General features: G+C 57.6%; 7 protein-coding genes across 7 annotated transcripts; 2 read left to right on the forward strand and 5 right to left on the reverse strand.

The window, feature by feature from the left end:
• Nucleotides 1-765: 765 nt before the first annotated feature.
• Nucleotides 766-1610, forward strand: PHACADRAFT_259614 (uncharacterized protein). The gene has a single exon (XM_007397959.1). The coding sequence runs from the start codon at nt 815-817 to the stop codon at nt 1127-1129; it is 315 nt and encodes a 104-aa protein (XP_007398021.1). The 5' UTR covers nt 766-814; the 3' UTR covers nt 1130-1610.
• Nucleotides 1611-6041: 4431 nt separating this feature from the next.
• PHACADRAFT_259616 (uncharacterized protein) lies at nt 6042-7989 on the forward strand. The gene has a single exon (XM_007397960.1). The coding sequence runs from the start codon at nt 6134-6136 to the stop codon at nt 7652-7654; it is 1521 nt and encodes a 506-aa protein (XP_007398022.1). The 5' UTR covers nt 6042-6133; the 3' UTR covers nt 7655-7989.
• Nucleotides 7990-8767: 778 nt separating this feature from the next.
• On the reverse strand, nt 8768-10039 carry PHACADRAFT_259620 (uncharacterized protein). The gene is made up of 7 exons (XM_007397961.1): nt 9826-10039; nt 9636-9661; nt 9458-9581; nt 9333-9406; nt 9262-9272; nt 9033-9208; nt 8768-8952 (listed from the first exon to the last, which is right to left on the reverse strand). The coding sequence occupies exons 1-7, from the start codon at nt 9978-9980 to the stop codon at nt 8796-8798; spliced, it is 723 nt and encodes a 240-aa protein (XP_007398023.1). The 5' UTR covers nt 9981-10039; the 3' UTR covers nt 8768-8795.
• A 1816-nt stretch (nt 10040-11855) lies between these two features.
• PHACADRAFT_259626 (uncharacterized protein) lies at nt 11856-18621 on the reverse strand. The gene is made up of 15 exons (XM_007397962.1): nt 18007-18621; nt 17743-17957; nt 17244-17691; nt 16624-17184; nt 16472-16567; nt 16184-16405; nt 15934-16129; nt 15289-15876; nt 14614-15230; nt 13919-14558; nt 13789-13865; nt 13383-13737; nt 12472-13318; nt 12320-12414; nt 11856-12059 (listed from the first exon to the last, which is right to left on the reverse strand). Exons 1-13 carry the CDS (start codon nt 18387-18389, stop codon nt 13223-13225), a joined length of 4494 nt encoding a protein of 1497 aa, XP_007398024.1. The 5' UTR covers nt 18390-18621; the 3' UTR covers nt 11856-12059; nt 12320-12414; nt 12472-13222.
• Nucleotides 18622-19029: 408 nt separating this feature from the next.
• PHACADRAFT_259629 (uncharacterized protein) lies at nt 19030-21494 on the reverse strand. Its single transcript, XM_007397963.1, has 14 exons — nt 21222-21494; nt 21027-21054; nt 20631-20911; nt 20496-20568; nt 20345-20434; nt 20124-20272; nt 20038-20062; nt 19912-19980; nt 19761-19846; nt 19611-19693; nt 19523-19538; nt 19429-19455; nt 19213-19364; nt 19030-19158 (listed from the first exon to the last, which is right to left on the reverse strand). The coding sequence occupies exons 1-14, from the start codon at nt 21397-21399 to the stop codon at nt 19114-19116; spliced, it is 1302 nt and encodes a 433-aa protein (XP_007398025.1). The 5' UTR covers nt 21400-21494; the 3' UTR covers nt 19030-19113.
• A 240-nt stretch (nt 21495-21734) lies between these two features.
• On the reverse strand, nt 21735-23530 carry PHACADRAFT_259631 (uncharacterized protein; the record flags this gene model as incomplete). Its single annotated transcript, XM_007397964.1, has 3 exons — nt 21735-23219; nt 23272-23434; nt 23497-23530. The coding sequence occupies 3 exons, from the start codon at nt 23525-23527 to the stop codon at nt 22211-22213; spliced, it is 1203 nt and encodes a 400-aa protein (XP_007398026.1). The 3' UTR covers nt 21735-22210.
• A 131-nt stretch (nt 23531-23661) lies between these two features.
• Nucleotides 23662-26868, reverse strand: PHACADRAFT_147794 (uncharacterized protein). Its single transcript, XM_007397965.1, has 8 exons — nt 26619-26868; nt 26400-26560; nt 26318-26340; nt 26182-26264; nt 25939-26121; nt 25706-25880; nt 25582-25654; nt 23662-25510 (listed from the first exon to the last, which is right to left on the reverse strand). Exons 1-8 carry the CDS (start codon nt 26665-26667, stop codon nt 25229-25231), a joined length of 1029 nt encoding a protein of 342 aa, XP_007398027.1. The 5' UTR covers nt 26668-26868; the 3' UTR covers nt 23662-25228.
• Between the last annotated feature and the right edge of the window lie 6 nt (nt 26869-26874).

Genomic DNA, 26874 nt, shown 5'->3' on the forward strand with positions numbered 1-26874 from the left:
TTTCGTCTGCATACTCTACGAATGCATATCCCCGTGGCTTGCCCTTCAGGGGTCCTGTCTTGTGGAATAGAAAGTCCAGCTTGGAAATCTTGCCATACTTTGAGAACACTTGGAGCAACGTGTACCTGTGAGTGGATCAGCGACGATTCTGAATGCAGAACGGGGAGGAACACACTCGTCCGCAGAATGTGCCAGGTTCCCGACGTAGAGTCGATCCTTCAGGAGTTGCCTTGCTCGCGGAGGCGGAGGAGGTGGCGTAGAGTCCTTCGAGCTCGATGCGACGGGATATGAGAGCGGATTATCTGTTTGAGGCCCCTGCATAGGTTCCATCAAGTTGTCTCAGGTCTCAGCGAGTGGTCGTAGAAAGAGAAGTAGGTGAAAGTAGCGGTATGAAGGTCGAGGCCGGGGTTGTGCGACTCCAAGGCGCGAACGAGTCGAAAATCGGTATATGGGCGCTCTGCATACCGCCCTCAAATAGGCGCGCAATACCCGGACAGAGCTAGAGTCCTTGATGGAGGAACCCTTAAAGGACTGGAAATTGCAGAGAGATCTGAAGCTGAGGATACACTACTAGAAGATACATTATCAGATATGGAAAACAATCAGTTCGCAGGAAGCGGAAGAACGAAGGGGGAACACTAGTGCTGTGATACACGAACTTGAATACAGTACTACTAATCGAACTAATATCGTACTAGAAAACCGCAGAAATCAGTTCGTCTATGACCTGAACTCATGATTATTAATCGCATATTTTGAGGACAGAACAGCCGGTGACGTACTCAGTGGGCTTTCCTCCGTGTGCCGATACGATATGCCTCTTCACAGCGTCAGGGCGGCTCAGTCGTTTTCCACAAATACGGCACGGTATCCCGCCTCCGCGTCTCAAGTGGCTGGAGTCGATGTGCCGTTTGCAGTCGCCACTACGTGTAAATCGCTTTCCACAACCAGGCCAGTTGCACACAACCCTGCCGCCTCGCGTAAGTCGTTCCGGACCGTCCTCGACGGGCGAGAAAGCCTCGCGGTCTCGACTTGCGGACGTCTTGCGTCTCTTGCGAAGGCGGCCCGTAGCAGACCTATCCTCGCCGTAGTCGTCATCATCATCGTCATCATCACCGTCCGAATATGAGCTACGCCTCTTGCGAGAGCCACGCGTGAAGAGCAGTTCACTGTCTTCGTCGTCACTATCGATCGAAGTGGAGGATTCCGAAGCATCGTTGGCGTTGCTAGCGAGACAAGCCGACAGCCTCTCCTTCGCTTCACATGCAGCTTTCCGCGAAGGCCGGCCGTCTATACGCGGCAGCGACATCGACGAAGAAGCGCACAGGTCCGATACCGGCAAAGGAGATGTACGGCGAGTGTGTGTTAGGGACGCTAGCGCGGTCTTCGAGTAAGGCTGGCTCGACTGCGAAAGCTTTGAAGACTTCGGTGAGCGGATCGTTCCTTGGTTTTGCGCACGCAACCTCTTAGATGACGGCAGGGGTGACCGTGGCGGAGAGCAAGACGGAGAGCGAGACGGAGAGCGAGACGAAGCGCGAGATGAAGGGTAGGATGAGGGATGTAATGAAGAGCGCGAGAAGAGAATAGAGGCGTGTTCGAATTCAGGAATAGATTCAGGCGCGGAGTGAGAGTGGGGAGAGGTCTGGTGCGGGCTACCGCAACAGATTTGAACGCTGTCGTCGCCATCATATACTTCGTGCGTCCCAATCAGGGCACTGTCGGCGAGCTCGTGTGTCTGGTAGGATTGGGGTGAAATGTCCGCGAGGCAGATGGTGCTAGCGGCAGACTGTGAGCTCTCGTGGGGGCCAGATCCAGTGGGAGAGGACGGCGCGGAATCCAGGCTCGAGCTACTCGACACGGACCACGGACTTCCTAGTATGGGGTCATGTGAAAGTCCACGAAGCCCCGGCACCGAGATGTCGGGCTAAAGACGCGAATCATCTGTCAATGATTTGTCCAGGTAAAACAAGGACGTTGTACGCACTTTTGTGTCCGGGAATGTGGACTGCGTCACGTATGAATCAGCTGATGTCGAGTCGGCACCGCCTGAGTAGTACCAGGCATCGGCGTACTCGGGGTTGATGTAGGCGTCGTACGGAACGTAGGCGTCTGACGAGTAGGATGTATACAGAGGCATGTCGTCCATGAATGACCCCGTTTGTGTGGGAAAAGCTTGGTATCTCTCGTGTCCTAGCATGAGGGAGAGCGCGTTCTCCGAAAGATTCATCCTCTGGAACCTGCTAAGCTGTCGTGGGTGTACACGGCTGTGGTAAGAAGAATGCCTTCGAGAGGTGGTACAGTAGATGTGCGCTAGTGTTACACTGGGAATGAGTTTGAGTAGGTGTTCGGGAAGTTGGGGGGTCTCCTGCCTAGACCAGCACTGTTTATAAAAGGGCCCTGCGCACCCTTGGGCGCTCCCGCGAAGGTGTCCTATCTCGTTCGCGACCTTGTGCCTCTCGGCATGGGTGCCTGCCGGTCGTGGCCTACCGCTTTCGGCCTCGATCTTGTTACCTCAGATTTCGATTCATTATTGAGACCGCGTCTGATGATGCAGTAGAGAAATAAGCATAGTTCGCGCCCAAAGGGTATGGAACGAACCTCTGCTGTGGCGGATAATAAGCAGCACCGTCTAATGGAATCGACTTGTCAAGAAACAAGGCTATCGACTACGTGCTTGCACAAGAATATTCGTGAGCACCAGTGTACTCCCTGAATGCAAGCCTGTCCCCCAAGCCCAGCTTGCCTCGAGGCCTGATCATTGCCTTCGATCAGCGGGAGACCAACGGAATGACTCGTCGGTGGTACAGTTCTAGCGCCTTTGTACTCGTCTCTACTGAACTTGAATGTTTGCCTTGGGGTCCGAGGCAGTGCCCGCGCACCCATGCGGCTGTTCTGTGATGCATCACCGATTTGCTGTGCACACGAGGTCTGCGAACACGACGCAGCCTTTGGAGGAACTAATATTGAGGCGGTAGCAGCAGATGGGGCACCTTTGTAAACGTGCCGCCGCTCAGACCCTCTCAAGTTTGACACTAGGGCCTGGACGAAATGTCAGCTGAAAATAGGATGGATCAGATAAGTGCAATAATTGCGTTACAATTTCCTCCTTGATGTCGGCACTCGGCGATGGAGATTGATAAACGATGGTGGAGGGCGTGGGGAGAGGACGAGAGACGGATGTCTCAAAAAGGGAAAATGGGGACCTACGTTGGCAAATAATGCACAAACAAAGACCGCTTGGGGCTACACCACGACCCTTCCGGCTACTCTATGCTGTCAGCTGTCCCCCCGGCTCGCGCCGCAAACGTTACGAGTGGCACTTAAATTGTATCAAGGGGAGAAACGGGTGCAGAAACTTTTTGTACGGGGCGCGTGAGCGGCGCGAACTGTACAGCTAGGATAAATGGGGCTCATTTCATACACAGCACTGACGATGTTTCTGTCTCGGTTTTGTCGCACTCGTAATTTTCTGATGCCGCAGTATGCCATACGCCTTCTTTGTTTTTTGCTGCTTCCCGCTCTCCGCCGCCTGCAACACGCACCCTCGTTTTGCGCTAGCCGTGCCTGAGCACGCTATCGACGCGCAAACACTCTTGCAAGCTGCATCCGGAGAAACTCCCTCGTCGCGGGCAGACAGGTCCGAGAACGACCTTCCAATCGATGTCGCTTTCAAAAGCTGGCGTGCTGTGGTTTTGTACCGCAGAGCGCTCCGGGGCGGTGTTTCAGCCAACCCCATGGGAAGCAGTTGCGCAATTAAGAAGTGCCATCACCCGGGCACTGGCGAGTGACCCGACGCTCGTGTGGACTCTCCCCCGGGAGTTGGCCAAAAAGAAAACAATAGCGTGAGTATCCGCGTAAGGGGATGAGAGCGGCGCGCAAGGTTTATCAATTCGCCCCAGCCCCTCTTGCCGAAGAGCCGCGAAAGGCTGCAAGACCGGGACAGATGGTCAGCGGGTGGAGAAAGGGGTACACAGCCGGTACAACCCATCATTACCAAATTCTCAATCGAGGCCGACCGGTCACAGACGGCAACCGTAGCAGCTCCCGAACGTGTCTTCTTTGGTATCTGGCTTCCGACCTAACACTCATGATCCAGACCGTAGTAGTCGCTTTGGCAACGCCTTGTTGTTCGCAAGCATAAATCGATATAGCCTGTAGACAATAGTATCTTGTGCTCGACGAACTGTTGCCGCCATCCGAGTTGTGAAGGATATGCTCGCTGAGCACGGGAGGCATCAGGCTGCGTGATACGGACATGCGTAGGACAAACAGTTCAAACATCTAACTTCGCGCGCCGGAGAAAGAATAAAGCCTAAAGTCAGATAGGATAACACCAAGATCTCCTCTTCCAGAGAGAAAGCTTGCGACAACATGTACGAATACGTGCCCCTTGCACCTGCCACTCGGTGCCACTCGAGGCCCATCGGGACTGGCAGTCTCCCCAAGACGCCTCCTCATGGCGGTGTCCTAGGGAATCGAAGTCATGATCAGACCCGACATTTTCTGCCAAGCGGAATATTCACAGGGTCCGTTCGCTTCGGCTGGCAATGGAGAGGAACACGCATGGGGCAATCGCGCCTGATCCACGCACTTTTGTCCCCACGTTCCGGGCACCGCCGCATTGCGAGCAGGGAGCGTGACTCACATCTCCTTCGCGGGAACGGTCACCGAATGCCCTGTGGCCAACAGAACGGTGATACTGTAGGATACTGCATGGTCCTGAGCGGGAGCGCACGCTCGTGAATCGCTATTTCATGGCCGCGTGAGACCATCTCGAAGCGTCTCACAGGCCAGGTGCTCGTGGTGAATTCGGATATTGTCTCAGCATGCAAGGGCCTCGGCAGCAGAGACTCCCATGGCAGGCGCTATCCCGCACACGATGGCGTTCAGAAGCTCTAAGGATACAGGAGGCTGGCTGCACGTACGTTCGCTTACCACTCGATACCTAGGTCTACGGCGAGCGCCGCTGGCAATGAAAGCCGTGTCCGCTCGGCGCTGCCTTGAAAGCCCTTGAATTGTACCGTCGGTGAGTGTCATGTACAAGCTGCCAAGTGAAACTGCATAGAACGGCCACAAAAAGTGAGCAGTGAAAGCTATAGCCTATAGATGGCCTACATACTGGCATGATACACCAGGTTTGTACATCGGAGGGGTTGCTAGGGACGGTGCACAGCACAGGGTGGTAAGCACAGTTGTTTTCTTGAAGAAACCCGGCCAAAATTGGGAAAACAAGAACCAATTGTTCCCCGGTTGTACATTGGGGTAAATTGGTGCCTAAATTGGTGCAAAACAGGCCGAAAGGGGCTGAAACGCGACAAAACTAGCGGAAAAGGAAGGTTTGTCTTCAAGTTTTCTCGAATGAAAACCGGTTAAACACGGGTTCTTGTTCGCCTAGCTTTTGGCTGGTTATGCAAGCAAAAAAACTGCGCCTACCACCTAGTGCAGCTTACCATGACAATTTATCATGACGCACCACCTGCAAAGCAGAGTGTTCAACACACCTCTGAAAATGGGGCGTCAACTCAGTAGTCACTAGTTATGAATAAAACAAATCTGAACATTGCAAGCGGTTTTAAACCGCAGGGGAGGAGAAGACACACGGAGAGGAAGTCACGAAAAAGCGAAACGTGTCGATAATGTTAATATAGGAGTAAACAAGAAACAGGCCGGTTCTGGCGCCTAATCTCGGGGTGTCCTGTTTTCGACCTCCGTTCTCGACACTCATCATCGCGATGCGCTGGGCAGCTTGTAACGCTAGGCACAGCGTTGGGCAGAATGGAGGGCCTGGCGGAGAAGTACTTATGCTTAAAGCTTTCTGACCTGGCACAACGAGCGCAATGTGCTCTTGCAGATGTCCTCGGAAGTACTTTGCAGTTGGCAAGTTGAAATGACACTCCATACCAGTGAGTCGTCAGCATTACTTGCTGGTACATACTACTTACATGTCAATGCATACAGCCTCCGCCATCCGCGCTCCGGGGACTTCGCGTCGGCATGGCGCTCGGCGACGGCGGACGCCGATAAAGACGCTCTGGATGCCTTCTAACCGTGCTGCGGTGATGGGCTCAGAGAGATATCTATTCGCTCTGCGAGGAGTCACCTGCTCTCTTTATCCTCGACCACGACATCGACCATGGCACTTGCAGACAATGTCGTCCGCCTCGTGCCCCTCTCGTCAGAGGTGGAGATGGCGCAGGAGAGCCGATTCACTCTTGCGTGGAGTGAGCTCGTGTACCGCTCCACGGAGATCGTGTTATCGAATACCACCGCACCCTACGACTTCCTCGACCACCCGTCGTGCATCTATCTTGCCTTCATCGAAAAGCTGATACCAGCCAACGAGAAAAAAGACTTGCCGCCGTCTCTTCAGACCATCGGCGTCATCTATCTCACCACCTCAGAACTCCCGAGCACCGTTAACGTCGGAATTGCGCTGTGCGCCGAAGCACGCGGGGAGGGGTCCGCCTCCCGCTCCGTGCGCCTGCTCGTCAACTGGGCGCTCACTGAGCTGGGCTGCCACCGCGTGCAAGCCCGCGTCGTGCGCTGCGGCGACATGGGAACGGAGGACTCGCTGCGGATGCTTGCTGCGCAGGGCTTCGTCATCGAGGGCACACAGCGCCGCGCCCTGTTCTGCCCCCCACCGACAAATGCTACAGGCCCAGTCGACCCGCAAGCGACGAACGGCGAATGGCGCGACATCGTGACGTGCACCGTGCTGGACACGGACTGGGCGCTGAGCCAGCCCGACTCGTTTTCCGTCAAGTCGCTCTGGGGCGACATGTTTGCGCGGCACCAGCGCGAATCCGAGGACCTCGTGGCCCTTGAGGAGCGTGCCGAGCAGCGGCGGCTGCAAAAGCGAAGGCTGAAGGCTCTGGAACAGATGGCTTTGGAAGCTGCCAATGCGGAATACAACACGAAGGTCGAGACAGCTAAAAAGGTCAAGACAGCTAAAAAGGGCAAGAAATCTGCTCGAACACCATATCCTTCCCAGCCGTCGTCCAGCGGGCAGGCCACCTGGTCGGCCCAGGAGTGGGGCCAGGATCCGAACAGAAGACAGTTCTCGCAGGCTCGCGCTCTCGCGTCGATCCACCAGTTGGGCACCATGCTACATGACTGCCCACCCGATGTTCAAGCGCTACTTCCTCCTACAGGGCCCCAGCTGAACGCTCCCGCCTTGTGTCCAGATAACTACACGGCAGCTGGTCAGCCGATGGACGGGACGCTCCAGATAGGGCCATGGGCAGTGCTGGCATCCGGCGGCCCGCCCTGTTCGTCAGAGGGCGCTGCGATGGACATCCCAACGCGTGCCGAGGCCCGGGACGCGCCTGTCGAACAGCAGACTGACGACGAGGACGACGCATCGAGCGCCGTCTCCCTCTCTTCCGCCTCCCCGAGCGACTCTGTGATACATATCAACGACGATGCGAGCACCGTCTCTGATCTGTCGTATACCTCCCTTTCCCACAACGAGGACGACTTCATGTCCGACGGCGAGCTCGTCTCGGACACGGCCAACACGCCGCCGCGCTCGCCGTCCGTCGCGAGCCATGTAAGCGGCGCGTCCTCGCTCGAGAGCTGGGACGTCCTCTCGGAGGCGAGTCGTGCGAGCACCCCGCCCGTGCCGGCCGAGCTTCCGCACACTGTCCCCCAGTAATCTGGGCGTACCTGCACCTATTTGCGGACAGCTGACCCTGTATGCGTATGCCCTCTCTATTCTTGCGCAGTCCGAAAATGTACCACTGTACTTCCCTCAAAAAAGGCTTGCTCTTTTCTTTTTCTTTTCCCCCTCACTGTTGTACTATCCCCCATGCATGATCAACCGAACAAACACGCGGCCTCACATCGCTTCACTACATGCCCCCGCACTGCTTCTCTTACTGCCTTACATATCTCCTTTATTCTCATCTCCTCAACCTTGTCTTCAGGGTCATTCGGTGTTGTACCAATAAGGGACATATTCTCGGAAAACAATTACATCTCGGGTCTTATGGTGCTCATAGCTAAGCGAGTGTGATTTGCATTGGTCCGACATGGCATACACCAGGTCACCGCCTGGGCAGAGGTTACTCCTGATGCGCAGTGAGATGTCCGATTCGCCGTCCTTCGCCGTCTACTGATCAGAGATAGCATGTCGTTTCCTAGTATGCAGAACGCACAGCCGACATCCGCGGAACTTCCTCATGGGCGCTGATGCTGGGAACAGCGATGTCCACACGGCCGGCTGCAAGACCCGTCAATTGAAGGGCCTCGAGGCCTCTCGAGCGGCTGCAGGTAGCAGTGCAGAGCCCTGCGGACAGATGTCGCGCATCGGCGGAAAGCCAACCGCACCTGGCAAGCAGTTCCGCCGTACGCCTGGAAAAGCATGGGTAAATTTGGCTAGGAGACCAATGGACCAGTGGGTGACATCTTGTACTCGGGGTCTCCAGCCCCGTCGAGTCGTCGAGTGAGGGGCCGCGGTCACCCACTGCTCCTGATACACGCATGTCACTGCCTGCTCGCCATTGCACTCACATCCACCTGTATTCTAGCTTGTCGATACGTCCCCAAGCTCCTTGCCCGCTGCACTGCTCAGCTGGCCGCCTGACCACTTGTTGACTACGGTAGATCGCATATGTACGCTCACCATCTGCTCGCCCACCCTCGAACGCATTGGTCAATCAACACACCTGTTTATTTGCCCACCTATCCACTCGCCCGTCTGCAGACATTGGCGAGCCGCTCGCGAACACCGCATCCACCATCCCCCTCGATGCCACCAGCCCACTTCAGCCACCACTCTCCGCGCACCGCACAACCTACAACGACCTGACGAATTCCACAACCTCGCCGAGGCTCTGCACGACTTTCGTCGGCTCGAACCGGGACGCGCGGTCGATCCAGCCACTGCTAGACCTGTCGACCCAGATCGCCTGCAAGCCTGCACTGCGCGCGCCGGTGACGTCGAACGGGTTCCTACGATGCGTCTGTCAGCTCTGGCTCCGGCCCCCCACAGGCTGCCCCTGGGGCGAGGCGATAAGAGAAGGCGGACTCACCCGCTGACGAGCCAGACGTGGTCCGCGGCGACGGGCTGGCTGGCGCCTTCGTTGACGTGCCGCACGAGCCCGTCGTAGATCGCGCGCGAGGGCTTGTAGGTCTGAGCTGCGTCGGCGAGGAACATGCGCTTCGTGAGTGTCGAGAGAGAGTCGACTTGGAGTGCTTTCGTGACCATCTGGAATTTTGGGTGAGCAGGGCGGGACGGAAAATGCGGTTGTGCGGGCTCACATCTTCTGTGCCTATGGACAAAGGCTGTCAGCTAAACATGCAGCTGGGGAATTCGTCGAGCACTGGCACACCGTTGCTGAAAATCACGATTTCAATGTTGGGCAGCTTCCGGAGCTCCTGCATCGCAGGTGCGGCATCATCAAATCTACGTACTCAAGTTAAGCACAGCGAACATCTCGAGCCGGGAATCACGTACTCCTGCAGGCGGTTGTATGCTGCCATGATCTGAACGATCTTACGCTCATCGAACTTGATTCCATGCTCGGCCAAAGCATGCTCGATGGCACGGCTGGTTACGACGTCAAAAGGCTCGTAGATTCCTGGATATACGGCGCGTCAGCACAAGCAGGCCGTTCAGAAGCCGGTGTGCGGACCCATGCTGTTGAGTCGCCATGTGTACCTATGAAATAGGCCGTTAGGTACCTGTTTGCGTATATGCACTGCAAGGATGAACGCGGCCTGCGACAACAAAGACTGCAAATTCGCCTCGGCAGGATGGTAGTTGGATCCTTGCCGAGAACCCGCATCTATGGCGTCCACGATTCAGTTTGCTCGTGGACTTACTCGAGCTGATATCTACGCCACAACAAGCAGATCTCTGTAGACTTCTGTTCGCCAATATCGAGAAGCGATTGTAAGCCGACGTTGATGGTGTTTGTGTCCAGGATGGTTCCGTAGATGTCAAAGGCTAGGACGTGCATATAGCCGCCACCGGACATGTTGCCTCGTTAGTATATCCAAATGATTGTTAGTACCTTTCAAGGGTGTTGTCTGCGTGTCGTGTCGTGGCAGCGGGGAAGGGAGGGGATCGTGTGAGTGCACTGTGTCTCAGACCGAGGTCAGTGACGTCACGCGCCGTAACCCAGCGCGTCGCGTGTGCCACGACGCATCGAGTCTCAGTTAGAGAGAGAGGCCATGCTCAAGTTTGAAGCTCACTAATTCGGATGATATTCTTGTGGCGTTCTAACAGATCGTCATGAGCACATCATCCAAGCGTGTGAGCATGCTTTGAGTGTCTCTTTGCCTCTAACAGTAGTGAAGAAACGCAGAGCTTGTACCGCGACGCTTGTGCAACACCTTGTGGCCAGTGTCTCCGCAAGTGGCAAACCAAGCCAGGACCGGGCTGTTCAAAAACGGAAAAAGAAAAAAAAAGACTCAGCTGCTCCGCCTATTTCTGGCGCCGACGGAGGCAGCAGATATTTTCGACAGCCTTGGCTATCCACTAGCTCAGTGATAAATTTTATTCAGCTTATTGGTGTGCCTGAAAAACAATGAATTAATAAACATGTGCGCACAGAGTGGTAAGTTAAGAGCAGTTTTTTCTGGAGAAAGCTGAGCCAAAGCTGCAGTGGTCAGACAAGGCCCATTATTTTCTCTGTTGCGCGTGGAGACAGAATGAGGTGAGGCCTGATACAGAACTGAGGTGAAAGCTGAAGAATCACAGGCCCTTGTTCAACCAGTTTTCACCCAATTATTCAAAGAAAAAGATGTACTTACTACTCAGTGGCGGGGCGGCTCACCAATTTGTAGAAGTGTGACAGGCGAATTTGTATTGAGCGACCAATCCGCGTTGTGCGTGCCATCCAAGTGACTTGGTTCGGTGCCAGAGCCGTGCACCAACCATTCCCTCTTTCTCCCACCTTGACCTGCCTCTTCGTCGTCTCTGCGCACGGCGGTGTTCACATGCATCGACACAGTTTGAAATTCGGTTGCGCTGATGCGACCATCACGGTGCCACGCGGGCATGCTGTATTTAGCAAAAGCGCGCTCCCGACTCGTCGGGGACCCAGCACTGAGCGGGACCCGCGGCATGCCACTTCTGCGCAGCCAGACCTGAATATATCTTGACTATGTCTAGCTGGTCATCTTGCGGTCTCGACTTTGCCCTGGTCAAGGTACGCTGCTCTTCGGCGCCGGTTTGGACGTGTTTTTCCGCAGCTGGTTTCGTTGATGCACCCTCTCTGCAACCTGGGCTCACTGCGCAACGGCCTGGCCATGCATGTCAACCTTAATTCTATGTTTCGCTTGCTGCCCTTGTTGTCGTTATCGTGCGAGGCGGCTTCCGGAGGATAAATGCATAGTGAGGATGTTGACATCATCCGGTTCCTGAAGTGGTGTGCTGGCCGACTGCCAGCAACGTCTCCCCAACGTCTGGCATCTCGTCCTCGCACTCATCCCCAGAGCACACGACACGACACTCGCACGCAGCTCGAGTCTATACAAAGCCCCAGAGGTAAGCAAAAATTAATGAAAGACACCTAGATAATGAGCTTCGGCACCGCTTAACGCCACTCTCTCTTCACACCAGATCTGTTCCTGCCTGTACTTGCACCGCTCGCACGTCCACGTCCCCAACGACACGACTTTCGAACAGTCCCCCCCACTACACAGACGGCGGTCAAGCACGGCCGAGTTTTGGCTAGCTTAGCGACTCCGTATTGATCCCTCAATCTATAAATATTGCCCACGTCTCCGTGCTGACCGAGACCTCCATCAATCCACAAGTCTTCCGGCCAGCTCGACCATCTCCTACCTTCATCACAACCACTACATTCGATACCACCGCATACCACCGCTCTCTCACTAAGACCCCTCGACAAGAATTCGCGACAATGTCTGCTACCCTCGTCTCAGAACCTACACATGCGAACGGCTATGCGAAGCCAGGTCACTCTGTCCGCCGCGACCCGTCCGGCGTTCTCAACCGTCTCCTGCAGTCGAACGCGCAGTGGGCTACCGACGTCGCCCGCGTTGAGCCAGGATTCTTTGAGCAGTGTTCAAAGGGCCAGGCGCCCAAAGTGAGTGTGCCCTCCAAAGTCATATTGTCGGGACTCGATGGTGCGCGCGAGGACGGATACGTTGGAATTGTGTGGGAACGATACTACACTCGTCTCAAGCCGTATATATGCGCTTAGGAGGAAGGCGTTGCTTGCAGGAGCCCATAGCAAGTCAAAGATACTTCATCGACTGTGCTATGGCGCATGGAGAACTCGCAAACGCACGGCTCCTCTCCTTCTTGTCCTCTCCACCTTGACCCTCGACGCTGACCACGCCCTAGGTCCTCTGGATAGGCTGTGCCGACTCGCGTGTCCCAGAGTCGGTCCTCATGGCCTGCAAACCCGGCGAAGTCTTCGTCACGCGCAACATCGCCAAGTACGCCTCCCCCTCCCCCTCCCAAACTCACATGTTAACAAAAACAACTTCTAACAGCCAGGTGCACCTGCACGACGACAGCGTCCTGTCCGTGCTCACCTACGCCATCGTCGAGCTCGGCGTCGAGCACGTCGTCGTCGCAGGCCACAGCCACTGCGGCGGCGTCGCCGCGTGCATCGCCGCCGCCCAGTCCGCCGCCCAGTCCGCCGCCGCGGCGCCCACGTCGCCCCTGCAGCGCTGGCTCGCGCCGCTCACGGACCTCGCGCGCGACCTGCACGCGCCCGAGTCGCTCGAGCTCGTCGAGGCGAACGTCCGCGCGCAGGTCGAGAACCTCCTCCAGACCGACGTCGTCCGCGCCGCGTGGTCGCAAGACCCTGCCGTCCGCGGGATGACGAGGCTCGTCGGCGTGCATGGGTGGGTGTACGACATTGACAAGGGCAGGCTGCGCGATTTGGGTGTCTCGGCGTATGAAGACGCTTGACACAGCTCTGTCACCGCGCAGAACAGATTTCCAATGATATCGGGATAGACAGGAGAGACGTTTGAATTGTCTCGCGGGATGGTAACATAGAACTGTACTATTAATTCTGCGCGTTTTTCTCAGCCGGGATTTCCAGTTGTCAACAAATTCAAATATTCTTGCCATTACATGATGTTCCACAGAATTACTTGGGTAAATGCAAATAAAGGTATCTCTAGGGACTTCCGAAGCGAAAGCAGGACGGTATCTAACAACATTAAATAGGCGTGTAATTCTCATAGCCAAAAAACGTCTTAAAGCGTGTCGAGGGCGTTAACGAAGGTGACTTTACGAGCGGTTCCGTCGCAGACGGGCGGACAGCAACTTGAACGGGTTGGTCTTGTTGATGCGGAAGATGTACGTGAAGGCATATATCGCAAAGATCTGTGATGCATCCGTGCGTCAGCCACCTCGCTAACCCCAAAGCGAAAAATAGAAAGAAACGCACATTGAACGCGATGAACGCAAACATGAACCCGAAGTTGCGCCAGCGGTGGCCCCACTCGATGTTGAAGCTGTTCAGGAGGAACTGGTCCGTCGTCCGGAACGAGCAGTACAGACACGCCTCGCTCGCATCCGGGTTCGTGATGTACCCGCCCGCGTTGCTGATGAACGGGTCGAGGTACGCGCCGCACGTCTTTCCCGAGGGCGGGTTCACCTGCACGAGCTCGACGTCGGCGCAGTTGACCGTCTGGCGGCCGAACGCCTGCCCGACGAGGCCCTCGATCAGGTACGTGTACGGCGAGAGGCGGTACATCCAGCGCCACCAACCAAGCTCGCGGAAGGGTTGCAGGACACCGTTGCTGCAGAGACACGTCAGGGTTTTTCGAGAGAGAGGGGAAGAGAGGACGTACAAAGTGATGACGAAAGAGAAGAGGAAGCTGAAGAGAATTGCCGCGATCTCGGTGTTAGGGGACATCGCTGCGACGGCCTGCGTCGGTGTCAGCACACATCTCTCCCAAGCTGCAACAGACAAAGACTGACCTGTCCGATCGTAGTATAGTAGATGGGATTGACGATGGAATAGAAGAGGAAAGTGTAGCCGCCACGGCTGGTGGGGAAGCCGACGGTCCAGAACCAACAGACGAAGAAGAGCGACGCCCCGAAGATGTTCCACGGCACCTCCGAGAGGATCTGGCTCGTGACGAGCGCCGTCCACGAGTACATCCGGCTCGGGCGCTCGCGGATCTCGTACACGTTGCGCATGTTGATGAACGACACCTGGAGCTGGTTCGTGAGCGGCACGGAGATGATCGTGCTCATGAAGACCGCGAAGAGCTTGTTCTGCGTGCCCTGGAGCGTGTCCTTGCTCTTGAAGAATGTGAAGCCGATGAACAGACCCGCGATGATGTTCAGCGCGAGCTTCGCGAGCAGGTACGTCGGGTCCCGCCAGTGCGCGAGGCAGTCACGTCGGAGGAGCTGCCCGACCTGGTACATCCACGGCGTCGCGAACTCGCTCTTGTACGTCGCGCCGACTGCTCCGCGGCTGTGGCCCTCGGCGTGGATCTGCTCGAGCTCCTGCTGCAGGCCGTCGGCCTCCTTGGAGTTGCTCCATTTCTCGTACCAGTCAAACTCGGACGTGGCGGTCGCTCCGGCACCAATAGACGTGAGGATGTACTCAGCCCTGCCACAAATGGTCAGCCACACGTCCAATGAGGTACTAGTCGGAAGCGACTCACGGGTTCTCGTCAGGACCGCACTTCACGGCACCGTTGCGTTCAAAGTAGCTGATGAGCGTGCTCGAGTTCGGGCCGATATCGCCAAAGTAGACCGTCTGGCCGCCCTTGCGGAGGAGCAGGAGGCGGTCAAAGACCTGGAAGAGCTCCGCGCTCGGCTGGTGGATGGTGCAGAGGATCGAGAGGCCGCTGTCGGCGAGCTTGCGGAGGAAGGACATGATCGCCCACGCGCTCTGCGAGTCGAGCCCGGACGTCGGCTCGTCGAGGAAGAGCAGCAGCCGCGGCTTCGCCGCGAGCTCGACCCCGATCGTTGTCCGCTTCCGGTGCTCGACGCCGAGCGAGCCCACGACCGCCTCCGCGTGCGCCTCGAGCCCGCACATCTTCAGGCACTTCTCGACGTACGCTGCCTTCTCCGCGTACGGCACGCTCTCTGGCTGGCGCATCCGCGCGGAGAACAGCAGCGCCTCGCGCACCGTCGTCGACGGCAAGTGCGTGTCCATCTGCTGGCAGTAGCCGGTCTGGGCCTGGAAGTCTGGCGGCGGCGCGTGCCCGTTCACGAAGCGGTCGCCGGTGACGACGCCGATGGATGTCCGTTGGGCGAGGACATTGAGCAGGGTTGTCTGATCGGACCGTCAGTCACCATTACACAAGCCCCTCAATTGCGGACCAAAGACGTACCTTTCCGGCACCGGACTCTCCCATGAGCGCAGTCAGCTTGCCTGGCGCAACATAGCCAGAGACGTCATCCAACAACCGCCTAGTCTTGCCGTGTCCGACAGGGACGTCGTACCGGAGGTGGTACCACGAGAAGATGTCGCTCATGGCCGGCGACTCCTTCATCGCGTGCTCCACCTCCTTCTCCTGCATCGCGCCGATCTCGGGGCTCGCAGCCTTCTCCTCGTCATTGCCCGTCTCGTGCTCGACGTCGACGTTAGAACCGCGCCGGTAGAGCGTGACGGCGCTCTCGGCGGAGGAGCGCGTGTTGACCTGCGTGCCGAGGAGGTACAGGAGCGTGAAGCCGATGCCGTACGCGACGACGATGCCGAAGTTGCGCCAGAGGTGCGCGTACTCGTAGCCGAATGAGAGCAGCACGTACCGGTTCCCGTCGACGGTCGCCTGTGCCGGCAGCGAACCGAGGGTCGTGCACACCTGGTTGTCGATCGAGATGCCTTCGTAGCCGGGACCCGACGGGATGAGTGACGCGCACTGCCCGTCGAGCGTGTGGAACTCGTTCACGAGCAGGCCTTCGAAGCCGTAGCGGATCGGCTAGCGGAAAAGTCAGTGTGAAACTAGCGGACCGAGTAGACAGGGGAAACCACGCACGTTGACGTAAGTGATCCACCGAAGGGCACCGATCATGGACGGCTGGGGGATCGCGTAGCCGGTGTACAGGACCAAGATAAGGATGGCGAGACCAGCGACTGTCTGCGCAGGCGCAGGCGTCTTGAACGCCGCCGCAAGTAAACGGAACCAGGACCGCATGGTGATCGTCATTGTGTAAACGAAAAGCAAGAAAATACTGCGCATACAGTCAGCCCTCTCCCCACCAAACAGTTCCGAGACCAACACTCACAAGAATTGCGATGCGGTTTGCTGGAGGCCGACGATAAAGTAGAGGACGATGGAAAACATGAGGAGCGTTATGAACGCGATGGGCATGTCGACGAGCGTGAGCGCGAGCGACTCGATGAACGGGTAGTACATCGCCGCGCGAGACTGCCGCAAGACGATTGGCCGCTGCGCGAACAGCGCGGGAATCTCAGCCTGTGCTGTGAGTGCCGCGAAGAGGAGTGCGCTAGAGGGGCAGACAGCGTCAGCGGATGTCGAGCGGACGTGGGCCGGAGGGACGCCAAAAGCTTACAAGAAGATGACACCACCGCGAGAGAAGTACGTCAATGTCGAGTCCGGAAGGCGGACGAAGACCGTGCCGATGATGATCGCCTGGACGATGAAAACCCTGCGCGAGAAAACAGCGTCAGACACGGCGTACGACACAACAAACGCCGAACTTACGCAATGTTCACGACCTGGAGCGCGATGCCGCCCCGCAAGATCTGCACGCGGCGGGTCATGAGCGCACGCGCCTGCATCGGGATGGACGTGATGTACGCGCTCGTCGCGCGGGCCGTGCGCACGTGCTCCTTGATGACGCTGTCGCGATACGTGCTCGCGCGCTGCGGGTTGCCGACCGCCTCGCGCTTGTACGCGGCGATGTCCTCGCGGTTCCAGCGTGCGAACGGCGACGCGTCGTAGCGCGCCGCGAACTCGGCGGCCGTGCGTGGCACGCGCTGCTCGAAGCCCGGGCGCGCGGTCCGCCCGAGCGGATCCGTGACCGAGACGAGGAAGTCCGCCGTCGTCTGCCGGTTCGCGGGCTCGTAGCCGAGGTCGATGAAGTACTGCCGCGCCTGGTCCGCGCGCCCGAAGTACGCCATCTTGCCCTGGTTGATGACGCAGACCTTGTCGAAGAGCTTGTACAGCGACTCGCCGGCCTGATAGATGGAGACGATGGTCGTCGAGCGCGCGATCTCTGTCGCCATGCGCAGCGCCTGCACGAACTCCAGAGCCGTCGATGAACTGCAAAATATAGTTCGTGAGATGGATGCATATATGAAGAGATAGTGGGTGAGACGCACTCGAGGCCGCGAGTGGAGTTGTCCCAGGAGTTGATGACGGACCGGGTCGCGAGAGCCTCGCTGATCGAGACACGCTTCTTCTCACCACCAGAGACACCACGAACGGCAGCATCCCCGACGAGCGTGTCGCGAACGTGCCTGAGCCCAAACACAGTCGTCACGATGTCGGTCGTGAGTTTCACGAAGTCGTCGCGCGAGTGTCCCGAGATGCGACTGTGGGGCGTGCGGGTCTTGGCGGCAAAGTTGAGCGTCTGGCCGACGGTGAGCGTTGGGAAGTGCACGTCGTCCTCGGGTGAGTACTGGACGTCGCCGCGGTAGGATTTGTGGATCTCCTCCGACGTGAAGGAGTCGTAGTGCACCTCGCCCTCGATGGCGTAGTACTCGTCCCGCTGGTTCGCGAGCGTGCGGAGGAGAGTCGAGCAACCGGCGCCTGGGCGTCCAAGCACCACTAGACCAAAATCAGATCAAAGTTGAGAAGCAGGGCGGAGACGGAACTTACGCAACATTTCTCCGGGGCGGACGACACCATAGAAGCCGCTGAGAATGTCGCGGAGAGCAGGATGCCGTGCGCGGTTAATCTTCCTGAGAGCGTTCAAGGGGTTGAGCATGGACGCCAACGTCGGCTGGTAGGTCGCCGCTGCACCCAGGCCGACGACCCGAAGGTCTTCGAAGCTCACACCGAGCTCGCGCTTGGGCAAGCCAGCCTCGTCGCCCCTGCAGCCGGGATTAGTACGTTCTCCTCACCAGTCGAGTTGCAACTTACTTTCGCAGGAGTCCCTTCAACACCTTTTCCAGATCAAAGGCTTCGCCGACAGCAGTGCCATGTGAGGACACGGACTCCATGGATTTCGCACCGGGGGCGGTGGTGGTATCAGGAGGAAGGGAGATGTGGCTGAGGGTGCGACTAAGGCCGTTGACGCCGGCAGGGTCGAACATGGTGAGGTTGACATTTGGATGGCTTCCGGCCGGGGTATTGCCAGCCGGGGTATGGTGGACTACCTCAATAGTGGAATGCAGTGACTCGTTGGATCGGTAAGAGTGGAGATTAGCTGCGCTAGGATGGGCGCTGAGGCCGACCGGGAGCTCGGGGACCTGGTCGCGTTCCTCTCCCTGGGCGGGAGCGGACAGCGACGCTTGATCGGACATGCGGGGCTAGGAATGGTCGAGGGAGCGACCGAGGGGGTGGGGACGGTGGGAAGAGAGGGGGAAGTGGGGAGCTGGACAGGTCCAGGTCAATGATATATAGCAACGGGACAAGCAAGCCGCTGTCAAGTCTGCACCGAGCATGACGCGGAGAGTTCGGCGAATGGGTCTGCGGAAACAAAGGGAGGCTGAGCGTATCTGGAAGGTTGTGCAATTTGCGTCGCATGGCAAGGCAGAGGGGAGGGCAAACTTCCCGTCGCTTACGCCATAAGCATCGCCCAGCGGTCATGTTTGCCGAGTCGCCCACCGTTCTCGGTGATCGTCCCCACTTACTATCAAATCTGTCCTCGTCCCATACATTCCCCAGCGCCCGTCCGAACCTTGTCTTTCGTTATTCAGTCACCAGCCAGACTCTGCTTGGTCTGGGGACCTCTCTGCACCTTCAGCGACCCACCACGCACTCGCTCAGAACCACACAAAACGCACCAGCCTCCGAAAGTTTTGCAGGGCCCACATACCCCAGCCAGAGCCCGTTGGTCATCCAGATGACGCACTGGCAGTGAGACGGCGGATTTCCCCGCGGCCAAGTCGGCGGCATCAGATAACTGCTGACGCCCGTCTGCACCACCGGAAAAGCGCCCAAGCACACGCCACAAAGGCGCTGATGTCTTATATCTTCGAGGACCTTCCACCGAGGACAAGTAACAAAGATCTCTCAATTTTTAAATCACGCTCCGCTCCGCCTGCTCTCTTCTTCAAACGTGCGCTTCACCTGCCGCCGTGGTCAGAGTGCGCGCGCAGCAAGTATAGCATAATTATGGCCCACCTTTTCAAAGAACTCGGCATCCATGAGTACGCGTGCGCCGAGCGCTCCGAGTGCCTTGGACACGTTCATGCATGCCTGGTGTGCCTCGGGCGTCGCAGCCGCTTTCGTAAACTCTGGCGTGTGGTTCGTGCCGCCCGCTTTCGTTGGGATGGCTGCAACAGATATCAAACGTCAGCTCGACGATCGTGCCTCCATCGCTCGCCCATAGCAACCTACCGAATCCCGGGTGCAGTGAGGGCAGCGCTAAAAAAAAAAAACAGCATACGAATCAGCATGGCGGTGCGGGTCCGTCTTCTCGTTCAGAAATCACCATATGTCACGTTCCCCTGTGTGAACAAGTCCTCGTCAGATACCTGTAACCATGAAATGCACGCCAAAAAAACAGTGGGGACACCCACAAAATCGGTCGACGCGCCGCTGATGCCGTACTCGTAATCAATCGAACCATACTTGCTCGAGAAGATGTGCGCGAACTCGTCGCCTGCCCCACGCTGCCGGTCAGCACACCTTGTGTAATGATGTGTATGTCGCCCAAACTTGGGACGTACTCAGCGCCTTGTTCTGCCGCAGCTCGTACAGCGCCGCCTCCCCGAAATCGAACTTGGCCTTGGTGTCCGTCGCATTCGCGGCTGCCCTGCACAATCAGCCGTGAGTTTGAAGCCCGGTCCCGGTAATTGGAGGAGACACCCGGAAACGTACTCGAGACAGGCGCGCACGCGGGGCACGAGCACGTCGACCTCCCTGCGCGTTGGAGCACGCATGAGCCACCTGGCTCCCCGTCAGCAGCCCTCCCCACAAAACCTACGCCTCAAGGGGAGCACTCACTTCATCCATGCGTAGTCAGGGATGACTGATCGGCCGAGCGAGTGAGCAGATCAGACTCCGCGCGGAGATGAGGCCCGGTCACTCACCGTTGGCAGCCCAGTCCTTGCCCTTAAGCGTGCCGTGCACGCGGTGCGTGGGCTTGATCTGCTGGCGCAGCATCGACACGCTCGTGTACGCCGACACGGCCGCGTCGAGCGCGTTGTGGCCCTCCCACGGCGCGAGCCCGGCGTGTGCGCTAGGTCCGGCGGGAAGGCGGCTCAGCACACACACAAAGTCTGCTTGCGAACGCCGCAAAAGAACGACTCACGTGTGCCCAAAGTACTCGACGGCCATCGGCGTGATCGCGAGGGAGCTCGCGAGACTCGCGGACAGCGGCGGGCCCGGCGCGGGGTGGCACCTGGGTCGCGGGGATCCATGAGCACCTTTTATTTGGAGGAGTACACGGTGGCGGTACGCACATGAGGCAGACGTCCATGTCCTTGTACGCGCCCTTCTCGAGGAGCACGACCTTCCCGTACTCGCTCTCTTCCGCTATCGTGCCCCTACCAGTCAGCGTCCCGCCCTGGCACGTCTACACGCACGCACGCACGCACCTGGCGTCCCGAGGAGGACGACCGTGCCGGGCACGTCGAGCGCCTCCATGGCGCTCCGGAGCGCGCACGCGACCGCGACGCCCGCGACGGCGATGAGGTTGTGTCCGCACGCGTGCCCGACGCCCGGCAGCGCGTCCATCTCGCTGTTCACGCCGACCGTGCGCCCCTCGCCGGACGCGCCGTGCGTGAAGCGCGCCTCCCACGCGGTCTCGAGCAGGTGGTGCCTCTTCACGGCCCAGCCCTGCTTCTCCATGAAGGACGCGAGCGCGTCGTGGGCGTGTCTGCACGTCGAGTGTTGCGGCGTGGGGAGAGGGGCAGGGAGTGAGAGAGAGGCAGGGGGCACAAGTCAGAACAGAGGGCGGGGCACACAAGTGGGAATGGGGGGTCGGTACGCACCGTTCTTCGTATCGTATCTCCGGATGACCTGCACACAAAAGCCAAAAGCACCGTTCAGCCGTCGATCTCTCGCGATCCCGCCACCCCCGCCCCGCCTCCCGCCGCCGTCACACGCGACGCTGCACACCCCTCCCGCTCTCCACGCCCATTCACACGTCCCAGAAGAGAAGCAAGGGGTAAAAGGAACGGACGCACCGTGGATGTTGAGGCTGAGCTCGCGCAGCTCGTCCGAGAGTTTGTCGACCGCGGCGTCGACGACGGCGTACACGTCCGGACGGTGGATGTCGGCGCCTGTGCCGCGCACGCGCGACACGTCCTGTCCCGGCCGCCAGAATATGTCCGCGCTCGGCTGCGTGCTGTCGGCCTGACACATTGTCGTCTCGTCGCTTGCTCTGTTCTGTCTATCTGTCTATCTGTGCGTATGTTGGTGGTGGATGCCGGTGGTGGTGAAGGTTGCGGCTGCGCGAAGATAGTGTGGGTCAGGAAGGAACTTCCGGCGCGGCCATGGGACCTTGCACGGTCAGAAGACGTTTCGCGTGGGACTCCAGCTGGCGGAGTCGTCCGACGGATGATGTCAATGTACGGAGGTGAGGTCATCCGATATGTAACGTATTCTCAGAGTGAGAACGACTTCCGCAAGGCTCGGGAAGATGAGCGGGTAGCAATCGCGCGCGTTGGTCACTTGACGCCACAACTTCGCAGTACAGGATAAACAGTTTACATAAATTCGTGAACGAACCTATGGCTCTACGTATACAAGGACCTCTGGACACCACAGGCCGCCAACTTCGTTAACAAAGAAACGAGGGAGGATAAGCACGAACGATAACGGAGGCCGAGGGAAGATGAGACGAAGAAAGAAAGAGATTACGGGGGAGGCGCGGTACGATATAATAAAATGGTCAAAAAATCACTAAGCTAGGTCCACATTCTGGCAATTTATCTTGTAGTCGTCATCAACACAATAAAACACATAACTAGCACAGGCCCGAAACACAAATGAGAACGAGACGCCAAAAAACAGAAAGGGATATCTTGGGGCGGGGCAGAAGCAGAGAGCCGAAAAGCGCGAGCAGATATAAATGAAGCAAAGCGAGGTCGTTAGATCGTGAAGGGTTTCCGTATCTCACCTAGCAGGCCCAACCTATACACAGGGAACACAAGGAAGGAGGCTACAAAGCCGGTCATTCCTTGACTCCGGCCGCGGACACAGCCGCTGGAATGGGGCTCGCGGGGTCGTTCACCATGAGAGTCTCAAGACGCTCCTCCAAGCCCCTTCCGAGGCCCTCGCGCTCCCACTCGCCGCCGACGTCGTTGACGAGATCAGTGGCAGGGTCGCGCTCGGTGATCCAGGCTGAGGCCTTTAGCGAGCCATGGATGCTCGCGGCGCCCGAGGAAAGCTGTGCTTGTGCCTGAGGGATGCCGATCACGCTGGAGAGATGCGGTGGCGGTTCGTTGAACTGGGTGAAGCTTGAGAGGGGGTGCGTTGACGCGGGCACGGAGGTTAGGAGGTCCGTGTAGGAGAGGAACGAGAGCCGCTTTGATGGGTTCTTTGGCGATGGAGGAGCGTGTGAGGCGAGGCCACCGCTGACCGTTGTGGGTGTTGCAGAACTCGTAGAAGAAGATAGTGTGTGCAGCGGGTGCTCGACATGGGTGGCTGTCGTCGGCGAGGACTCCTCCGAGTGGACAGAAAAGTAGGCAGAAGTAGGTGTTGAGATAGAAGGCGCTGGCGCTTGGCTCGGCGAGTTTGTTTGAACTGCGGGACGCATCGGTGGGGAAGTGCTTACGACCGGGGACTGTGTCTGGCCGGGCAGAGGCATTGTAAAGCTTGGAGTGGGTGACGGAAGGCCCAGGATGACACTTTTCCGGTTTGACATGCCATTCGGGCTCGGACTGCGACTGCTCATTTGCGAGATCGGAGACGTGAAGCCGCTGCGAGGACCGAGCGAGATCGGTGGGAGATGATCAAAGGACACTGGGGTGACTACAGCGATGAAGTCCATGCTGTCTTTATCGTCGGGGTCCGCAGTGAGCATCTCCGCAGCACTATCAAGCACCGATGGGACAGACTGGTCGAGTTGCTCGCTCAACTTTCCTCGCGGGATGCGATGGGGATCTGTAGCATGATGGAGGGGCGTGGACGGTGTGAGTGGTTCGATGTCCCGCTCGAAAATGGCAGACGAAGAGGAATGACTATAATGGAAGATGAGCGCAAACAAAGAGGGGGTGGTTGTAAAAGGCTTACACGGAAGTGGGAGATGAAGGTATCGATGCCGGCGAGCGAGAGCCAAGGCGGCCAGTACGGAGGTGCTGAGAGGCTCTCTGGGACAGTCTATGCTCCTTCGGCGGACTCGCTAGGTTTACATTCGAGGTTACATGCCGCAGGTCATTATTGTTTGTGAGTGGAGCTGGAGAAAATACGTTGAGCATTTTGCAAGTGAGGTCAAGGTATGAGAGAAAGTCCACGCACAATTTTGCTGCTCAGCAGCGAGAGAGGCCATCTTGATGCTCTGTCGGAGGGAGTATGATGATGGAGGAGATGGGATGGGGGTTTGCAACAAGCGAAACTCCTTTACCTCGACCTCGCACGTGACTTGGCGCCGGGGACTTGCCGCAGGCGCTTTGCGGCTTCGACCTGAACGTTCGTCTCGCGTCACCGCGCGCTGAAAGCCATGGCTCTGCAATGCTCTACAATCTCACGACAAAAGCTGTTCTAGCTCACACACTGCTTCACGGGACACGTCCAGCCTGTGTACTGTTCTCCCCAGCATGTGCGCCAGGCATATGCACCGGGAACTTCTCCATATATTTGCGATAGATTACTCTGACGACCGTTGCTCCTTAGCCATGCTCGCTTAGCCGGCTTAACAATGGTGGAGAACATCAGGGCTATCAAAATACCCAGGCTCCAGTTGTACCAACCCCAAGGCAATCCCAATGGGCCCAGCCCACATCGCGTGCAGGTCTGAGTCGGACAGACCACCCTCCTACAAGGGACATTAGCATTATCGATGTGGTGTCTTACGCTGGACGATCGTACACGAGGCATTGCTAGCGGTCCCCGACCCATGGCTGTGCACCCCGTGGTAAGATGTTCCCGCACCTTCCGCAGACATCTCAGTTCCTTTGCTCGTGCTCTCGGTCGACTATCGCTCTGCACCCATGATGTCTCCACCTTCATTCCTCGTCTGGTACTCCCCACAGCAATTTGTCAAGACCGCGCTGGTGGAGCGGCCTAGAGCGACTCGCGTACTTGAATTGGAGATGCCTGTAGGCCGTAGCAACCTTAGGAACACTCAACCTTCCCTGATTCCGACAAGCTATATTCCATCAGATACTTTCCAAGCAAGGCGCGCTGCACCTAGAACCACTCGTTCCGATTGGCGGGAAGGTTCCAACCAAGCCTAGCGAAGCATAGCAGTGTCTCGAACGATCGCGTTTGTTTCCGACCACCACCACCAGCCCTCCTTTGTTTTTGTCCAGCCTCTCCAGCCCTCTCGCCTGCCACCCATGCAATTTCTCACCTCTCGAAGACCGTTTGTCCTTCCTTCATCCTGCGGGCACGCGGCACTCTACCGGCCGCAGTTGCATGACGCGACCCAGGACGCGTCGATCGCGCGACACGCTTTCGGGCCCCGTGGCCGCGTCTAGTGCATGCCTCCATTCCCCTGGATTTCTGCTAAACTATCTATCAGCCGCTGGACCCGCAGCATTAGGCTTTAGCGTGAAGGCAGCCGTTAAATCCCATGAGCTTGCTCAGCCGACACGACCCATGTCCATACCCATAGATGACGAACTCTCTGCCATCGCGGCGTAGTCCGCGGCAACCTGGGGTACGGTGCGGACGGTCTTCCACGGCCATTACACAGATTACTTTCGTCATCTCCAAGTCCCGGTCAGCACATGGCATCGCTCACGTTAAATTTGACACGTGGACGAGAGTCCAGATATCCATAGTCTATCACATATATAGCTACCGTTCTAGAAGCCGTAGCAGTCTATGCTCTGTACGTGTTCTTCCCAGGTGCTCAAAATCGAGGCTCAGTGAACACCTTAGCCCTCGAGTCGTATAGCTACACTCGGCATAATGAAGCTCACGAATGCTCGAGCAAACGCACAGCTATCTCCAAGTAATATACTATTGGCTACATTTGAATACGATTCTACTTGCACGGACTTACGATGGGGCACTATGCAATGGCTCATTCCTCGTTCACAATTACGACGCTCTTCCCGTGGTTCTTGCCTTGCTGAACCTCGAGGATGGCGTGTCCCGCCCACTCGAGGCCCTTCTTGGCGTCCTCAATGTACTTGATCTCGCCGCGGGCGACCTTCCCGGGCACCTCCCGGTAAAACTCGTCGCGATACTTGGGCATGAGCGTGCCGACGATGAAGCCGTGCAGGTGCAGCTCCTTCCCGACAATGGTCATGAGGTGCTTGAGCGTGTACGGCGCCGAGTTGTACTGTGAGATCATGCCGCATTCCTGGGGCCCGCCGCATGTCAGTTGTGGCCAATGGGGCGGGTAGAGAACATGGTGGATAGAAGTATGCGTACGATGAAGCGTGCCCCTTTCGCGGCGTTGAAGAGCGCGGCGTCCAGCGTCTCGCCGCCGACGTTGTCCCAATAGCTGCGAGATGCTTTAGCCTCCAGGTCAAGAAGGGCTATCGTCTCGACTCACATATTGATCGGCCCCTGCTCCTTCAGCACGTCCCAGGTGCTCGTGGTCTTGTAGTTGAACGCGACGTCGGCGCCAATGCTCTTGATGAACGCGACCTTGTCATCCGAGCCTGCGGAGGCGATGACCTTCAAACCGTGCAGCTTGGCGAGCTGGATGACAAACGACCCGACAGGTCCTTTGTGTGCGTGCGCGTCAGGCTGCAGGCCCAAGAGGAGCGCAGACGGAGAACCCACCGGAGCCTGCGGTGACAAAGACAACGTCGTCCTTCTGCGGCGCCGCGTACTCCTTCCAACCTGTCCACGCGGTCTGGCCTGGCATGCCAACCACGCCGACGTACGCAGCCCACGGCAACTTCTCCTCGTTCTTCAGGATGCGGAAATTGTCGATGTTGGGCAGGACGGCGTATTCCTGGAAGTCTAAGTGTGATCTTCAGCTTCAAAGCGGTCTTGAGACGGGCTGGGGAGCGCTGTACGTACTATAGAAACCATAGAGGTGGTCCCCTTGTTTGACGTTAGCGTTCTCAGAGCGGAGAACGACGCCAACGCCATGGTTGGAGATTCTGAGACTAGGTGAACCGGGCCGTTCGTACACCAATCTGTAATATATACGCACGGTTCTCCGGGTACAAACGCGGGCTATGGGACGTCGAGGTCAGTGCTTGATGCTACATGAGTCTATTGCGAGGGGCACGCACGGAGTAGCTTTTTATGGAGGCGTCACGCATCTTGCCTCGCAAGTACGGATCTATGCTGACGACTAGGATCTTGACGAGCACACCGCCGTTGAGGGGCGCACTGCTGAGGTCGATGGTCTGGTATTCATCGTAGATCGTGGTCTTTCCTGGCTCAGGAAAACCTACGCACACGAGATGTCCAGTGAGAATCACAGTCATATGCAATGTTACGCCACGCACCAGTTGGGATCTCGTTGAAAAGAAGGCGGCCGTTCTTGACTGGAGCCATTGGGAAAATGTAGTAGAGCTGGTGAACGACATGAAATGTGTCTCCGAAGATTATATATCTGCCCCTGTTGCCGTCTGAAAATGTGATTCGGTTTGAAGTCAGCCCCGGGATGCATTAGCCGCGAGCCCGAGACATGCAACGGCGTCGCCGAGGTCATGGCGGGAAAATCACTATACGATCTGAAACGCAGTCTTTGTCATTACGGAA

Source organism: Phanerochaete carnosa (genome assembly GCF_000300595.1).
Source record: "Phanerochaete carnosa HHB-10118-sp unplaced genomic scaffold PHACAscaffold_7, whole genome shotgun sequence".
Classification (NCBI taxonomy): Eukaryota; Fungi; Basidiomycota; class Agaricomycetes; order Polyporales; family Phanerochaetaceae; genus Phanerochaete; species Phanerochaete carnosa.

What these genes read in the sequence shown, in the direction of transcription:
- PHACADRAFT_259629 (XM_007397963.1), bottom strand. Translation starts at nt 21,399, where the DNA reads ATGTGTCAGGCCGACAGCACGCAGCCGAGCGCGGACATATTCTGGCGG. An exon ending in CGTCCTCCTCGGGACGCCAG is followed by an intron (nt 20,569 to 20,630) that starts GTGCGTGCGTGC and finishes GGGGCACGATAG; the next exon opens with CGGAAGAGAGCGAGTACGGG. An exon ending in ATGCCGAGTTCTTTGAAAAG is followed by an intron (nt 19,159 to 19,212) that starts GTGGGCCATAAT and finishes CCACGGCGGCAG; the next exon opens with GTGAAGCGCACGTTTGAAGA.
- PHACADRAFT_259616 (XM_007397960.1), top strand. Translation starts at nt 6,134, where the DNA reads ATGGCACTTGCAGACAATGTCGTCCGCCTCGTGCCCCTCTCGTCAGAG.
- PHACADRAFT_259620 (XM_007397961.1), bottom strand. Translation starts at nt 9,980, where the DNA reads ATGTCCGGTGGCGGCTATATGCACGTCCTAGCCTTTGACATCTACGGA. An exon ending in TGGCGTAGATATCAGCTCGA is followed by an intron (nt 9,662 to 9,825) that starts GTAAGTCCACGA and finishes CCTATTTCATAG; the next exon opens with GTACACATGGCGACTCAACA. An exon ending in ATGGCGACTCAACAGCATGG is followed by an intron (nt 9,582 to 9,635) that starts GTCCGCACACCG and finishes CCGTATATCCAG; the next exon opens with GAATCTACGAGCCTTTTGAC.
- PHACADRAFT_147794 (XM_007397965.1), bottom strand. Translation starts at nt 26,667, where the DNA reads ATGGCTCCAGTCAAGAACGGCCGCCTTCTTTTCAACGAGATCCCAACT. An exon ending in TTTCAACGAGATCCCAACTG is followed by an intron (nt 26,561 to 26,618) that starts GTGCGTGGCGTA and finishes TCGTGTGCGTAG; the next exon opens with GTTTTCCTGAGCCAGGAAAG. An exon ending in GCGTTTGTACCCGGAGAACC is followed by an intron (nt 26,265 to 26,317) that starts GTGCGTATATAT and finishes ACCTAGTCTCAG; the next exon opens with AATCTCCAACCATGGCGTTG.
- PHACADRAFT_259614 (XM_007397959.1), top strand. Translation starts at nt 815, where the DNA reads ATGCCTCTTCACAGCGTCAGGGCGGCTCAGTCGTTTTCCACAAATACG.
- PHACADRAFT_259626 (XM_007397962.1), bottom strand. Translation starts at nt 18,389, where the DNA reads ATGTCCGATCAAGCGTCGCTGTCCGCTCCCGCCCAGGGAGAGGAACGC. An exon ending in CTCCAGGTCGTGAACATTGC is followed by an intron (nt 16,568 to 16,623) that starts GTAAGTTCGGCG and finishes TTTCTCGCGCAG; the next exon opens with GGTTTTCATCGTCCAGGCGA. An exon ending in GGTGGATCACTTACGTCAAC is followed by an intron (nt 15,877 to 15,933) that starts GTGCGTGGTTTC and finishes CTTTTCCGCTAG; the next exon opens with CCGATCCGCTACGGCTTCGA.